Source organism: Corvus kubaryi, unplaced genomic scaffold (assembly GCF_017639235.1).
Source record: "Corvus kubaryi isolate FWS band 111438036 unplaced genomic scaffold, C.kubaryi_AGA036_p1.0 37398, whole genome shotgun sequence".
NCBI lineage: Eukaryota > Metazoa > Chordata > Aves > Passeriformes > Corvidae > Corvus > Corvus kubaryi.
In genome coordinates, this window is record NW_024581137.1 from 1,534,371 (window position 1) to 1,552,199 (window position 17,829).

The 17,829-nt window shown below is 38.8% G+C and overlaps 1 protein-coding gene across 1 annotated transcript in view; it reads right to left on the bottom strand.

Moving 5' to 3' along the window:
- TGFBR1 (transforming growth factor beta receptor 1) overlaps positions 1–17,823 on the bottom strand; it is a 34,927-nt gene extending 17,104 nt beyond the window's left edge. Inside the window, exons 1-4 of the mRNA XM_042043343.1 lie at positions 17,721–17,823; positions 10,471–10,722; positions 9,813–10,055; positions 3,641–3,871 (exon numbers count right to left, since the gene is read on the bottom strand). Of these exons, the coding sequence (XP_041899277.1) occupies positions 3,641–3,871; positions 9,813–10,055; positions 10,471–10,722; positions 17,721–17,808 (814 nt within the window). The 5' untranslated portion in view covers positions 17,809–17,823. The remainder of the gene's footprint in view (positions 1–3,640; positions 3,872–9,812; positions 10,056–10,470; positions 10,723–17,720) is intronic.
- Between the last annotated feature and the right edge of the window lie 6 nt (positions 17,824–17,829).

Consider the following 17,829-nt stretch of genomic DNA (forward strand, 5'->3'; position numbering starts at 1 on the left):
GCACTAGAAAAACAAAAATGTTTTCTGTGGTGTCATGTAGTAAATGTTTCAAAACAGATTAAGCCTTTTTTGGCATGCAGATAACATAACATTATAAAAAAACAGCAGGAAGAAGCAGTGAAAAGATCAGATTCAGATGGGATCTACAACTAGAAATCTCTTAGAAATTAGACATTTAGGGAGATGGCAGTTTTGTCAGTGACTGGAGCATGACTGGTGTCTCGTTAGCAAAACAGCTCGACTCTATCGCATTGACACAGTCATCTGATTAAATGATGAAAAGCACTTGAGCTGTGCAGATTCCTTCTTCTCAGGCTAAAGCCAGAGCTTCAAAAAGAATAAATGGCTGAAATATTACTTCTTAAGAGGCAGGAATTCTGCTTATTTCTTTGCAGCATATTGTTTAACGTCACTCTTGGGGATCTACTTACCATGAAAGGTATTCTGACGGAACCAATCATCTAGGGAAGCGCACCTTTCACTTAAGGGGAAGGAATGGAGAAGTCATGGTATTTTAGTGCATAAAGTTATCTGGAAGTGTGCAGTGCAAGACTTCACCTTATTTGAATTTGCCTACAGGCAGTTCTAATTATAGCCAGCTAATGCAGAGAAACCTTTAGTACTGTAAACCAAGGTTGCTGACACTACTCTTTTGCTACTAGAATAGTAGAGATAAGTAGTCCCTGATACACTTTACCTTCAAGTATCTGGGTTAGAAAGAACAAAACAAACTGTGTGTTTAGATGGCTCAAAACAAGACACATGATCCTGAAAGAAACTTCCCTGACCTAGCAGTATTTGGAAGTTAGCACATACTTTGTCACTATGCAAAGAGCTACCCAGAACACAAAAGTGCTTGTCAGCCAGATCACAACTGCAGTTAAAATCGTTCATCACTTCTCAGCCCTCCAGGTGCCATAACTGCAGCACCTCTTTCCCAGTAGATTACAGGGTGGAAAGCAGATAGATTGGATCGGCTCCTATAGCTTTCTGAACATGATACAGTTCTGGGGAAGTAGAAGAGAAGAACGTGCCATTAAGGCACATGAACTAAACAGCATAGTAGAAAAAGGAGTGAAGACAGCAGTTCAGTCACAAACCCTAATCTAAACACACACCCTCCTACCCAAAGGAACCCCTTCTGCCAATTTTACACTAAATGGCCAGCCAGATGCTCCTCAGCAGTTGTGAAAAACTGCAGTTGCAGTAAGAGCAAAGACCTAATTCAGCAGCAAGAACTGCAGCACGCCTTGGTTCTACAGCTCTTGTACTAGTCCTTTTCCAGTTTTAAAATTACTAGTACTCCTATATCTCTGCAGTCATCTTTGCAATACCTCAGACACACAGATTCTTGCAGTCTAATGACTTTGTGCATTCCAGCTAGGCTGTAGTAACTCCTGAATGCATTCAAAAGTCAGCCCTATGGAGAAATAGATACAAATCCTCCACAGATATTATTGCTGTGAATGAATACATAATCTTGCACCTGGCACCACACAAACATTTATCAGTTAGCACCAGCATCTACAATAAAAGACTATTCATAGGTGTTCTTAAGCCATTGGTCTCTAAAGCCTGCGGTGAAACACCTGCTCCTTTCAGAGTACCATGATAGCGTACCTGCTAAACTGAGAGAACTACCCCCCTAATGGTCCCTTTTGTTCTCCTGTTTAATGGGATACAGGTGGCCTGAAGTATTCTAAATAAGAATTGAAGTATTAACCTCCTTCAATATTCAGGACTGAATTCTTAGCTCAGAGAGCGAATGGTGTGTACAGATTTTCTCACTGAGAGAATGCAGAAGGTTATACTATGAATCAATTCTGTATTGATGGGTTAAAAATAACAGTACAGATTTCTACTTCTGCTCAGACAGCAATACTATGTTAGAGAACATAGTCAAGAATAGTGGCATTTTCAAAACACATTTTTATCTATTTTTCAAAAACCAGACACCAATTAGTTCTCAATAAAGTAGAAGAGCCTTGCCCTGAAAGCCTAAAACCTCAAATAATGCCATGACCTATCAGTTAAGGATTTCTTCTTTGTATGTAAAGCATATTAACAGAAAAACCAGAAAAAAATTCATATCACATTATATTTTGTTACAAGGAAACTATAGATGACCAAGTCAAATGCTATAGCATCTGCAACACAAACCAGCAATTAAGAAATTATTTTAAAAACCCACCCAATTCCTCATACCTCCTCCGCACAGTAGTCAAGTGTATTTTTGGGACAAACTACCAGGAGGTTTCAGGCAAAATGAGACACTGGTATACTTAACCAGAGATGAATTTTGTTAAAAGTTACAACTAAGCTATTGCAATATATCCTTTATGCTTTTAAGCAAGAAATAGAAGCTAAAGCTTCTGCAGAGATGGCTCTTCATTTATGGCTTTAATGCAGCTGATCTAATTTTAAACCCAGGCTCCAGATACTCCCTTAGGCCAGCCAAAGAAAACTCAAGCTCTTGCAGGTGCTAGTAATATCAAATACAGTTTTAGGCTTGGAAATAAGACAGTTTCTAATGGTAAGCATAATAAGCTGCAGGAAAAAGCTGCCTGGTATGGTGTTGATCTGCAAGGTCTTGGAGAATAACAAGTTGCACAAACATCTGTTAGGAGCAAGTTAACTGTAGACAACCCTTTCCTGGAGAAGTGTTCTGCACAATCTCTTGGATTCAGTTCCAATTTTACAGATTTATATAGATACAGAAGCTTGAAATTAATCTAATGGTAATTAAAAAGAACTTTATTTACACATGTACTTGAACCTCACTAAAACCATTCCGGAATTTCCCACAAAACTGAGAGCCCTTTAAAAATACAGCGTGTGTGTGAATCATTGACTCCTCCGTAACGTGACAGAATTTTCTGTAAATGCTTTCTTCACAAAGATGTCAAAGGCCATTTGTGGTAAAACGTGCAATTTCAGATGACAATAACTCAAAAAAACCAGCATCTTAACATCTTAGCTCCCCTTAATGAAAGAAATCCAAAACTTGTTTTGGTTTTGTCAGATGCTCGCATCTTTAATTGAACTGCAGGAAAATCCAAGAAACTTTAATCTGACTGAAATCACAACAAATCAAGTTGAAAAAATGGTTCCTCTTAGTGGATAATTAAAGGCTTATCAGGAGAGTTTCAGGAAGCAGGTATAGTTTTTTACTACTAGGAACATATAATTAATTCCATTTTTCCAATTTATTTTCTAACTGGACTGCTAAAAGAATAACTTTTCATACCTCAGCCTTAAGAATAAATCTTCTACCTCCTACTTTGTATCTGGACAAGAGGATTAGACATGATCTCTTTCAGTCCCACACATCTATATTATTGGGCTATGAGATAATGACAGGTACCAGTATTCAGCAGATGTGTGGGTTCACAGGATAAGGCAACTCCATTTTGATACCAAAGCATTTTAAACAAATTTAAACAAAGCATGTTCTTCAGGAAAAAAAAGACAATGTACTTTTTCCTTCATTAAACCCATGAAAAGTGTGCCAAACCCTGAACCACTCCAGTTAAAACAATTTTTTGCTACTCTTAAGTCCTCACAACTGTTTTTCCCCTTCATGTACTGTCTCTTCTGACCAGGTGCAGAATCAGCAAAATTACTTCATAGTGTCACCAACCTTTGTTGTCTGCAGCTATAAATCCAAGAATGTTTTCATGGCGTAGCATAACTGTCTGATAAATTTCTGCTTCTCGAAACCATGAGCGTTCCTCTCTTGAAGAGAAGATCTTCACAGCAACTTCTTCTCCTCTCCACTTCCCTCGCCAGACTTCTCCAAAGCGACCCTTACCAATGCTTTCTTGAAGTACTATAGTTCTTGCAATTGTTCTTTGCACAAGTAAAGGTAAACCTAAAAAGAAGATTTTACGTTAACCTTAAATACCACTCTAGAGAATTAGCACTTATCCCCCCAAATACTGAATATGAGATTCTATTTCTGTTTGGGTATTCGTCTTAGAATGCACCTACTCTCTAAGATTTTAACTTCTTGTTGAGAACTGCTGGCAAGCACATAGGCAAGATTCTGCCTTCACCCTTAAAGAGCCAGCATAACAAGTACTCAAGGATATGCCACAAACTACCTCTACAGTAGTTAAAAGCACAACACACACTTCCTTTCAGTTAACAATGTTCACTTGCTGATCCATAAAATCCTATTTAAATGAAAAAAAGAAACAATGATGAGGCAGTCAGGACCAGGTTTAGGGGGGTTTTTGCTTGCTTGTTTGTTTGGGGTTTGGTTGTTGGTTTTTTTTTTATTTTTGGAAAAATGATCTGCCCTTAGCAAAGCAGTTTAAGAGCACTTTTGCTACTGATTAATTTACTAGATTAATCACTAGATAGTCCATTTCTACGTTAAAGTTAAACCACACTTATCAGCAACACCGACTGCTGAAAATCCACACTCATGCCCAAGTGTGCTGATAGCTTCTTAGTAACCCCGAGTCACTGTAAAATAGGAAAACATCCTTGTAATGCAAGCTTCCCATTTTACAGGCCATTCTTGTTCACCTCACTGTAATTATAATTGAGAAAAATGTTTACATTCATGAAGGTTTTACAGCTTTGAAACACTTACATGCTTTCAACACAGAGCACCTCCTAATACACTTCAGTAATTTTATACAAGCAGCACTGGCATCCCTCAGCCAGGCTGGGGTTTTGTTTATTTTCAATCTTTCCTGTTGTAACTTCAGGGCTTGTCATTGGATTCCACACTGATACTACACTGCAGGATGAGACCATCAGCCAGGTTATCTGCTTACAATAAGCTCTTTTGGTATAGGATTATTTCACTTAAACCAAACATTTTACAAAGTAATCTATTACTCTATAACCATTGTTCCAATAGCTGATAGAACACCTGCATTTCCTTATATTATAGAAAATAAATCCCACTAATAGCTCAAATAACTAATTCTTGTCCACCTCTGGATATTCTTCGCTAACAACAGCACTAGAAGGACATCTGATCTGGTTGGCAGCGTTGCCATGCTCATGTCTCAGTCTGAGAAGAGGAAATTAAAACACTGCAGTGTTCAGAAGAGCTCCTCAAAAATGCTAGCCTTACAGGAATTTTCTGCATGGTCTATGCTGACAACATACTTACATGAAGACAAGAAGGAAAAAAAAAATGTACACCATACCAGCAATTTAATCATTGTCAGGTGCTGTAATATTTCTCCTGAGAAAGTTAAAACTTTTGCTGTAATAGTCCTCAGGGGAATTGTGCTGCATGCCCAAACTATAGAGGCTCTGCCATGAAGCCTAACCTGCATTCTTTATGGACAGACTTCTGAAATGCAGAAGAGGCCAGATTAGAACAACCACAGGACCAAACTCAACCCTGAAAAGGTAAAATTTGACTTCATTGGTGAGAGAGTTTCTTCCTTAGAATTTATGCACTACTGCAAAATCTATAGGCAAATGCCAAATACATTTTGTGTATTTTGTGTACCTGAAATGGGTGATAGGCCATACAGTTGTATGAGAATACTGTTTGTACATTCTCACTTTCAGATCCACTGCTCTCAACTTGCTGCACTTTCTATAGATATCTCTCCTTGTTTAAAATATATGTCCAAGGATATCAACTAACTGCTACACATATAATAAGCTCTAAACCTTCTAGACAGAAAGCATTTCAATTTCATATTACAAACTCCCATTCATCACATTAAGATGCCACTGTAGGATAAAAACCCTACTGTGATCTATCCACTTACTCCAATATTTATATTTACAATATTTACAAGATTCAACTTGCTTCTGTTTGTCTGAAACCGACCTTTCTCTTACTACTGCTGCACCCAGAAGATTGGAATCCATACTTATCTTGCATTCACAGCAATTCATTACTTTCTGTTGCAACTGAGCAATTTCCTCATTTTGCTATAGAAGAAACACAGCCCTGTGTCACCGGGAACTTGAGCAACTGCTGTACTGTAAACCAAACTGCCTGAAAAGCATCTCACAGGAGACAGCTACAGCCTCAGCCTTTCACAAACACATTGGGCACAGCTGTACTCCAAGTTCTTGGCTACACCTTCTTTTAACTGTGCATGAAGAAAGATGATAGCCATTTTGCCGATCAGGAGAATAAGAAAATTTGAGCCCATATTAAATTCAGCAGCAGCTCAGTGTTTAACACCTTGTATTTAGCCATGGTCATCCGATTTATTCCTGAAACCTTCATCATTGTTTTCATATACCATAAAGTATCCTCAAGCCTTCTTAAAGTCTAACATAAGAAGAAAGTTCATTTTTTCTTCCATATCTTAAGCATACTCTGATTAGTTTAGTGACTTTCCAACGCATAAGGAGTTTGTAACTAAAACGGGTAATTCAGGAATTAAGTTCTAGAGCAACGAAAGCAGCTGCTAAAATTTTGTTCTTGTTCACAAGTCTCTGCCCAGACTACTTCCTCTGATGAGTAATAAAAAAAAGAATTCCATGAATTGCAATGAAAAATCTCATTCCCTTCAAGCTTGTATGAATTGCAAAATAGTTTTTAAGGAGCTTTACATTCACTTCAATTGATTCAACTTTGCATTGATTTCTGTGACCCTTTGGATTTCTAAATAGCTTAAGTTCCTGCTGGAAGTTGCCTACCAGTACAATCCAAAGCTTCTCCCCCGTTGTAGGCAATTCTTCCTACACCCTCGTAACTAAGTGACTTCGTCATTTGTGAGTTAAGACAGTAACAGATGGGCGTCCCCATCTGTCTATACAATATGTAGTTGATATTTAGAGATTTGCATCATGATCTGAAAATCATTCTCAGCTCCAAGAGACTTTGAAATCCTTCTCTTAGAAGCTGTAGCTTCACCAGAAGGATCTATTTTAGATGTTTCATTAATTCCTTTCATGGAGTATCTCCTTGTTTCAGGTCTTGTTCGTCATGGAACAACATAGCAACACTAACGTAAGTCAAGACCGAGTAATTAATAGCAGCTTACTACTCACCATTGCAGTAAATGAATCCTACTCCCTTTTGGTCTGAATAGGAAGCTCATTTTTAGAGTTTTGATTATTTCTCTGTTTTATACAGTTCTCACCAGAGAACACTGAATTAACAAAATTGGTAGAATCCTTTCTATTTTACTATGAGCTCTTCTGGTCCCTCAGCATGAGTTTAAGAGCAGAACATGGCCTTTGGGTCACCAAACTAAACACTTCCTTAGCTGTGCCTCTTGGGTCTGGATTATTTTGCCTGTGCTGTACATTTCCATTGTGTTTTTGCAACCTCTCGTCCCAACACCATCCCTTTAACACAGTTCCGTTTCTGACAGGGTTAAGCACTGTTTTAACTCACAGCTCTTGACTTTTCTCCCTTTGGAGACCCTTTTCTGTACCCCCAGCTTATTCCAGAAAGGTACAGTCTTCTCAACTTTAAATGTGCCATACCCAAAGTCTGGAATAAAATACACACTTCAATGAGATTCAAATGCTGCAGGCATACTTCAGAACACACAAAAATTATCAATTCAGGTGCTAGGGCACTGTAAATTTGTATAGTCATTGACTGACTAATTTTGAGACAAAGTGACACAAGTCATTGCAAATACACTGCCAACAGTACAGAAAGTAAGTACCTGAAGCATCTTCTATTTCACTCTCATAATCCAAGTGAAGTAGAGAACACTAAATAAGGCTAATACTTGTCTTACAAACAGCTCAACAACATGGAACTCACTGCAGCTGAAGCTAAAAGATCCCTTTTAAGGAAACATTCAGGCTTGTTTTACAGCCTTTCAAGCATAAAAGGAAATTAGTGAAGAGGCTTCCTTAGGGATAAGCCAAATTCAACCATATCTGTTGGTTTTGTTCCTTGAATGCACTCACCAGTTGCCAATGTTCAAGTAGGTCAGGTGCTCTGGGAGTGTAGACAAGCCTAAGTGCTCCGAATTCAGTTGTGAAAGTTTAGCAATTCCCTAGCATGCTCCTCTTACTTAAAGAGTAATTTGCAAATAGTCAAGGGAAGAGTCAGTAGTTTCTAGCCATTTGCTCCGGGGGAAGAATCATAAGTTTCTTCTAACTTGGATTCTCTGCTTTTCAAGAGCTTATTTTGAAGGAGTACTTCCAGAGTTTTCAGACATAAAGAGAGGTTCAGAAGCACCACATGTAGAAGGCCAGAAGAAAAATGAAAGAATATTCCTGATAATGAATGAAAAGACCATTTGACAACTAAGTTTGAATTTTTATTAGAATTTTTTCAGCCTTCCTTAGGAAAAGTCTAGATCTGCAGACATTAAGTAGAGAGTTTTACACTTCTAATAGTGTAACAATCATATATAGCAAATCTTTACACATTCCAAGATACTTAAATCTCTGACTCCTCCATATTATCTATATCTCTGACTTCTGCATACCCCTCCTAAAAACAAACATAACTGGAGGCCTAAGTCCAGAATGTGCATTTATCAAGCTCTAGCCCAATATATTGGAAGTTCTATTAATCACTTTCATTATTTGACTTAGTTACTCCTGTTAGTAAATGAGAAAATTGAGATAAACACAAATTACTAAAACTCCAGTTCTAACCAGAGAACAACTTACCCTTATGAGGATCAAATCTTATTTGGACACACAAAAGCTTTCTCACCTGAAACCTACACACCCTAGTGCAAGCTCACCTTCTTTAGGGAGGATATGACTAAATATGAATTTTTGATCTAGATTTTAAACATGTTCGGCAAGTTACATTAATTTCATTTGACAAAGCAATAGACTCTAAACAGTTTTACCAGTTACTGCCCTTGGGAAAGAAACACAACCTAGATGCTTGGGTTTTGTTGTTTTAATTTTTTCCAGTTCTGGGAAAATAAAGGATTCAGCAGTTGACAATCTAACACCAGTATTTCTTTGCAGAAAGTGTTCTGAAAGGGCATGGATGTTTCAACACATGTTTGCAAGGTATAGGAATAATTTTCAGTATTAAATTATTTAAACTTTTTATATAGTAGAAGGCTGGTAAAAAATTTGATGTCTCTCTCCTTAACATGGACCAGAGATCAATTAATTTATGTAATGATTTACCTAGCACATCATCGCCTAACACCTATTAAACTACATTTTTATGACACAGACCACCATAATCCTACAAGCAGTTAATGGTGAGAGTTACAATAGCAGTGACTGTATGCAGTGAACAGACCAATGCCTCATCTTTCCAAAGCAACACCTCTTCAAGTCAGAATTAAAACAAAAAAGCATGAAATCAAGGGATAGACATTCATCAGACCTGGTCTGCATACTGCGTCCATTCTATACACAGAAATGGCTATTTGCAACTGAAAAATATCTTCTGTAAGGAAAGAACTGGCTGAAATATTAACTCAGACCTCAGAATATTTTCATACACCAATAGCTACATCTATAAATTAAGCTTCAATTTAAAGCTAAAAAATACCCTTGACAAAATTATCTAAAAACCACAGAAGATGGTAGTTTAGATAGGTTGCACAGAACAAAAAGGTAAATGACAGCCTTATAGGACACAAAACATTTGCAATAGATGACTGTGATATTCCCTGCATTATATAATTTATATATATCAGGCTACTCTGAGAAGGATAAGGAATGGCAGCAACAATTCAGTGTTTCTTTTATTTCACTTATTTCCATACATTGAATCTTCACTGATGTTGGCTGAATGTACATGGAAGTTGCTTTTCTAGTATTTTCTCCAGTTAATTATAAGTTTAAGTAGATTTGACAATATTAAAAAAAAATAATGTCTTACAAGGCTCTTAAGCACTGAGTAATTACTACTAGAAGCATCACATTACCTGACCCAGAGCCTGAAGTTGTCATATCATAAATTAAATCCTTTAAAGTAGTTCCTTCTGATATAAAGGGACGATCCAATGAAGGGTCTTCTTCACTTGGCACACGATGATGAATTACAGTACGATTATGACAAAGATATAGAATCAACATCAGTGAAATGCAGACAAAGCAGACAGGTCCAGCAATAACAGCAGCCAGTTCCACAGGTCCTAGGTTAGAAGCTGGTTTTCCTGGAGTAGGGCCTGAGAGTTAAAATAAAAGAAAATGGTAAACCCATTCATTTCCTTTTACACTATCAAACTTCCAGTATCCTACAGCGATATTCAAATTGTTTCAATGTATTTGTTAAAACTTTTGCACAGTAACTTTTTCAAGAATCAACGTAACTACTACAAAGGACAAAAGCAACGTACTTACTTACACTTTTCATTTAAGTCTTCAAAACTGTCCCTAACATCCCTATCCAGAAGATTACAACTCTTGTTCTAATATAATGAAATTGTCTTTGCAGAATCTAAGGTGTACTTTAGGCCTTCAAATTTACCTACAACTTCCACTCTTACAGAATTTTGTTTGAAATAAAAAAACCCCAAAAACCAAAAAACCAACAAAATCAATCAATCAAACAAAAAAAGCAAAAAACCCAACCCCCCTCACCTGGTGTTGGAATTGGAAGTTCTACTTTATTGCAGAGAGGTGTGTTACAGCAATGAGACACAGTATGGACTCCATCTCTGGTGGAGGGGGAACAAACAAACGGCCTGTCTCGAGGAATCAGATCAATTTCTGCTATACACATGCTATTGCGCATTATTTTGTCTGCAGTTCGTGTTACTGAGGCAAAACATACTCCATCTGTCACACACGTAAAGTTGTCTTTTGTACATAGCTGGCAGTAACACTCCAATTCTATATTGAGAAAAAAACATTAATGTCAGTATTGGTACATGTTCTGAGTTGTAACAATTCGAATGACTAAAGAAATACAAATTCAAAATGTTAGGAGGCCTTTTTGGTTATACAGACACAGAACTGCAACACTAAAAAAACTACACTACAAGGCTTTTTAGTGGGACAAAAAAACTGGGAGATGAGCAGAAGAAAGTCAAATTTAGAGCTTAAGTCATCTCTCCTTACACAATAATGTATTAAAAGTCAAAGGCTAAAATCCTAGGCGTTCCTCCAGGTAAAGCACCACCACTACAGCTCCTCCTACGAAAGATCTAGACTTTTAAAACATTGTATCACCTAGAGCATGCAAGTCTGCTATTTTCAAACCAAATACAAATACTGCCATTTTTTTTTTGACAATAACCACAGGTATAGCTTTAGTAAGTGACAAACAAGGATGGTGTTGGTTACCCAAGATTATTATGTTATGCATTACTTGATGGTTTCCATTTTATGCCAAAAGGGAAAAAACCAGCTTAATCTTCATTAAAAACCAAACCCTGCATGACCCTTTTGCAGAAGCAGAATGTGGTTTAGACTTGTTACTTATGAAGCCACAGGAAAACACTGTCTTACATTACTCAAGGTGGTGATTTACTAAAGCTATCAATTGCAGTAGTAAAGGAGAAGGCATGGGGAGGGAAACAAGAATGACAGGCTAATCACCCGTAAGATGATCGGGTTTCATTCTTTACATTGCAGAAGTTCTTGGAGAAGGAAGACTACTACTTCTAATTTCTTTCTCCACTCCTTCCTGCATTTACAGCACCAAAGACATGCAGAAAATGGTGCAGTGGCAACAATGAAAGTATCAATACACCCTGAGTCCACTTGTTCAACTGTGAAGAGCAAAAGCTGGCCTAGAACTTGTGTATGTGCACACAGAAACATTAAAGCACAGAAACTTTGACAAATTTAAAATCTTAAACATTTATGATCAAAGACCAAAAAATGTCCTGAGCCATAAAAAAGTCTCTTTCAAAGCTACATACAAAACTCACACCAAAAGGAGGAGGATTAACAGGTGGCAAACAAAAGGTTCTCAAAATCTGAAATTTGACATTTCACTTAAATTCACAAGTTTAATATAACTACATGAATTGCCTTGGATTATACACCCCTCTCTATCATGGATTTAAATAAACAGCAATCTGATCTCAAATACATATACGCATGTCATCTCAAAGTTTGACTTCTGAGAAACATTCTCTTAAAACACCCCTTCCCCCAAGATTTTGAATCAAACCAAATCATTGCAAATCTTCTACTGTGACTGAAAAGATTTGATAAAATTCTTAGGATCCATTATAGAAAGATAACCCTGTTTCAGAGAGATTCACCAGCACACAGAGAAGTCAGAAAAAGGGAGGAAAAAACCCTACAAATAGGATTACAAAATTATTTTTTTACTATGAAGATTATTGAAAAAAACGATTAGAAGGTAGATGAAATGAGAACTGGCATTCAGGAATGTAAACCCTAACAGCGCATCTTTTGAAGATGCAATTTCCCACTCACGTCTCTCCCTGCCTCATCAGTGAAGTAAGGAAAGTCTTATTATCCAGTGTTTAACTACAAGAACATTTAACATTTATTTTCCTGTTGCTGTGCCTTTGGTAATTTACACCTGAACAAATTATTTCTTAATCTATTTAAACAATTTTTAAAATTCCTAAAATATTTACACACACTTTCTTTCAACTTTTTAAATGAGTACACCTTTATTTCCCTTGTTTCATCCATGACTTTTTTTTTCTATTTAAACAGTAATTGGGGCTCATCACAACTGCACATGAATCTGAATGCCTACAGCAAGACACAGATATTCAGTGAGATATATTTACATTGAGGTACTGTGCAGAGGCCAAGTTATTTGAAGTGAAAAATTACGTTTGGGTTGACCTTGTTACACTTATTCATCTTCCTGGTCTTGTGAAGCTGTAGAAACACACTGTTCCAACCATGACTAAATAAAGCATTTTGTGCCCCATCTTCCTCATTCACTTTGCTCCCACCTCTCTTTTGCTACAGAATTTCCACTTAGTGCAATTTGATACAATTTACACTTTTGTTCTGGTTTGATGCCGCTATCTTCTCGTCTCCTTCCAAGGCACAGTTTACTGTCACACACAACAGAATGATTTCCTCGGCACAAATAAATCACTACTTCCTTCTGAAGCTACTCTCCCCCTTTGATAAGAGGGGAAAACAATGCGTAATCAGCTGAATAGCAAAGCTTCTAGGAATGCAGGTTTTTGCTGCTCTCTAGTGGGGACGCACTCAAAAAAACCAACTCTTTAAAAATGCTTTAGCCCCCCTTCCTACTCTGGCCACTTAACAGTTCTTCATGCCTTCCAACTTGAGCAGGTAACAGTAGAATTTCCATGTTTTATTAACAGGTAAACTAATTCAGCAACCCCATACTGTTGTCCTCTTGGAGACAGAAATTTTTGCTTTTTGTCCAACTAGTCTCTGTTCTTCTCAAAGAAGTGTTACAGTAATTTAAAAAAACTCAGACAGAAACCAGTCAGATCTCCAAGTTCACTTTAATGAATACATACATTTCTAGAATGGGTTGATAACAGAAAGGGATGAGAAATTAACAACTCTGGTGTAAGCTGATCTTCCAGAGCCAGTAATCTTTCAGGTAAAATACATCTCAATGCATTTGGTAAACGCCATTTAAATCTACTACCACAGAAAGTACTTTCAAAACTATTCAAGAGAAAAAAAGTTTTCAATCAAGTCTGTCCATGGCAGAGAACTGGTTTTTTTGTTTGTTTTTCATTTGCTTGTTTCTTAAATTATTACAACAGTTTTTGGATGGAACCACTAGCATGAAGCTCCACTACCAACTATGAAAGTTCACGCTTAAGTGATACAAGGCTGGGGAAACAACAGTACAAACAGCTAAACAAATGCACTGAAAGTCATACAGACAACCAGGGACATAGCCAAGAGCAGAAATTGGGTCAACATAGCAATCTAGTTCCTTGTGTATTGCATTTTGTCACTGCGCCGTTACCATTCTATATAGTCATTCCTGCTTTTTGAGACTGACTACCCTAACAGAAACAGTGAGACAATGCTGTTGTGAAACTGGGGGTGTGTGCATGATGCCATTATCATGTCATACAAGTTATCAACAGCATATTTCTCATATCTCATATCACAAGATTACCTTTTGTGTTGAATATCATTACTAGTGTAATTGCTCAGACTCTGAGTTTGACAGTTTTGCTTTCCCTTTACCAAGTCTCTCTTGCATGAGTGCTGTAGTCTGGAAAGCCCCCAGTGAGGGTAAAGCAATCTGGAAGCATAAATGAGACCCTGAAACTATGCAGCTTGACAAGACTTAAAATTAGCTGGTTCCCAGGAGCCCAGATATTAATACTATATACAAAATATGAACAGAGAATTAAGTACACTCTAGCCACTTAATTTTTACAAGTCTGTATCAAAACCAGACTGTTACCTACTGAAACAATTTTTTTTGTATCTGCTGTCTTTCTGAAGAAAGAAAATTGCAGAAAGACTGTTTTTTTAGTTACATAAAATGCTATGAATCACTATGTAACATTTGTTAACATCCTGCATCATTACTTCAACCAGACAGTTTAGCACAGAACACCACCTTTGGCCAAAAAATTTTTAGTTGGAAATTGTAAGGTGAGACATCATCTTCCAAGGAGCAGTACAGAAGTTAAAACTTTTGACATGCTCTAAAAAACCTCAAACTCACATCTTACTACAAACGATTAACAATTTTGTATTAATAATACTTTATTTAATAATACGTCTTTGCTTTACAAATTTTAAAAAGACAAATAGTCTCAGCCTCCAAAAAGCAACATTTTGCTGAAAAAGATATTTCTCTTGTGATATTATAACCCTTTCTCCATGGAAAATACAATTTTTGAAACAAAAATTTCACCAATAAGTAGAACTTCATCAGAAGAACAAGCACAACTCTTGGTTCCACAAGATGCAAAGGTTCAAGGGATAAAGGAGGAAGGCTGTGATGTACAAGAGACAATAACAGATTTTTGGGGAGATGAGCAAGAGGCCTGTAATGCTCACTGGTAGTTTTTTTCCTTGTCCAATAAAATTTGCCAAAGGAAAAAAAGCATAATACATAACAGAGCAAATGTCAGCTTCTGAGTCTGTAATTCAGACAATCCCTTCAAACAATACACTTGACTCATCTCTGAACTCTTTTAGCTCAAGATACAAAAAGGTTTAGGTCTTAAAATATCTGGGACATAGGTACAGTTTTTAAAACCACAATAGTTCATGACCTTCACTAACACATTCTTCTCACAAAGGCTCTAATTAAGCTTCACTGTTGTAAAGAAACAGCACTGGGTATCAAGTTTTCAGGAAAACTTTCACGTACATTTCATCCATCTTAAGCAAAACTTCCACTCAAGAAAAGAGGCAAACTACTTTATTAAGTCCCTACCTTCAACTTGCAAGTAACGATAAAACCTTGTGTAAAATCCCAGCTTCAAAAAAGTGATATTATATTCTCTGCAGTGTAGGTGCCAAATGGAACTTTGCGTTTTCTTGCCCTCTATCCAAAACACTACCCAGAGATACGTTCATGCCTCTTAGAGCTGTTACAGTAACAATTTGTTTCTGCTATCTTTGGTAGAAGCGTGTGCTTTAAAAAACCGAAACTAACAGAAGAAAGCTAAAATTAAAAGCCCAGATAATAATTTTACTAGCATTATGAAAACAGGAAGATCTTTACTTGTACTTTTAAATTAATTCCACCATATTAATCAGATTGCTATCTTTATTTCCAGTAAGAAGCAACCGTCTGAATACAAGAGTTTCCAAGTGGTGACTCCCCAGAACTTCGGAACACTAAAGACTATGGCCTACACAGTGAAAAACAGAAAGCTTATTTTCAGACTCTGTCTTACAAATTAGGGCTGTTCTACTGTTCAGCTAGCTGCTGGGATTCATTACATGCCTGATCTCCATATAAACCATATCACAAGACGACTCATCCACACAGTAACATCAGCACATTGCAGAACAGCCCCAGCAGAGGCAATCAGAAAATGCCCAACTTCTGTCAACCCCCAACAAGAACACTAAGTACCAGTAGCCAAATCATACCTCAAACTACTTCATCAACTTAGACCACAAAGTTCAGGCAAATTAACTGCCTTACCCATACCACGGCCTCTGGAAGAGTTATGGATCTGGAACCCTGGATTTCTCATTCCGTTGAACAGAGAGGATTTCTCTTTTTTTTAAATCAAAAGGTAGCACACCACCTTCCATCCATAAGGTTTTGTATGGAAGTCTGTTGCCTTGTTTTTACACAAAGCTTTTAGACCTTAATTTCATGCCTCAGATTAAGTCATGAAAACAGGGAAACTGTTGATTGATGAGAGGCATTAAAAGGGAAAAAGTTCAAATTGAGCTAAAACTTCCTTTAACATCTAAATTGATTGTGTTACGTAAGAAAGCTTTAAATTATTAAAGTCTGCTGCACCTTTTCAAGAACACAAGAACAACCCATGGGTAACTTAAGCTTATTTCACTGTTTGCACATCAGAGAACTTCTATCATCTTCAATAAGAGTATGGGTGATTAACACCACATTTTAGTACAGCAAGTTATGCTTTAAGTAACTTCAATTTTTTAAACTTAAATATTTTAAAATAATTTAAGTAACTTTTCTTTTTCAGCATGAGTACCATTTGAGATTGAATTATGAACAGCATGGTATAGATCCAGACTGAGGGATGTCTCAAAGCTGTAACTGAAGAAGTTGTGCTTCTCCACTTCCTCTTTAAAATCCAAAGCAATATGCAATCCAGCTACAGAAGAATTTAAGAAGTGAACTGATTATAAAATGCAGATTTCAACATCAAACTTAGTACAGATGAAACTGAAGCCCACATCAATTCGGGTAGGGCAACACCTGTATACCGCATTAGGCCGTATGTCCCAAACTGCTAACCACAGAACAACATGCACATTAAAAAAAAAAAAAAAAAAAAAACCAAAAAATAACCAAACCCAAAAAGGAAAAAAGAAAACTACCCAGATCTTGCATTTATGAATGCTGTTAAGCGCTCTTGTTTCATGCACTAGCTCTGCAACAGTACAGCTCTGATATCAAACCTCTCTGGCAAAAAAGCACAGGTACAGAAGGCTGGAGAAACAAAACCGTTTCACTGTATAAATATGCACCCAAAGATTTCATTTCCACACGGCTCGGTCCCCATGAAGCACAGAGGCGAGGGGGTGTTGGACCGAAAGTTCACCTGTCCCCCCACCACCGCGACAGCAGCACACGGTGCTGTGGCGTGCAGCGGAGCGGGGCCAGCCCCATGTCACCTCCGCGACGTGGGACATTCAACACGTCTCTGTACCGGCCGCTCCTCCCGGCGGCACCGCTGCGAGCGCCCTGCCGCGGCCCGGGGGCTGCCGCTCCTCCCGCTACCGGCGCACCCCGCCCGGGAGCCGGGGGGCTCTCAGGGGCTCCGCAGGGAGGGGCGGACGGATAGACGGGGGAGCTCCGGTAGCGGTAACTAAGTTGCCTTCGCGAGCCACGGCGACACGCACCCGCCCGGGAAGACATCGGGACACAAAGTTACCCCGGGCAGACACCGCCCGAAGCGCTGCTCGGCGGGGGCGAGGAAGTAGCGGCGGGGGCCAAAGGGAGCCCTCCCCACCGCCCCTCCCGCGGAGCTGCCGCCGCGCTCGGCCAACAAAGGGCCGAGCGGTCCCCGCCGGGCTCGGACACCGGGGATGGGGGGGGGAGGTGACTCCGCCCCAGCCGGCCCCTCCGCCATGTTGTTGAAAGGAACCGGCGGGGACCCGCCACCCCCCGCCGCTCTCCTCAGCCACCCCCACACCCCCACCCCGGGCGCTACCGCCGCGCCCGCCGCCTCCCTCCGCTCCCGCCCCACCCCGGCCCCGCGCGCACTCACCGCCCGCCGCGGGGCAGAGCAGCGCGGCCACAGCCAGGCACAGCAGGGCCCAGGGACGCCGCCGCAGCCGCCGAGCGGCCGCCGCCATGTCCCGGCCGCGACTCCCCGG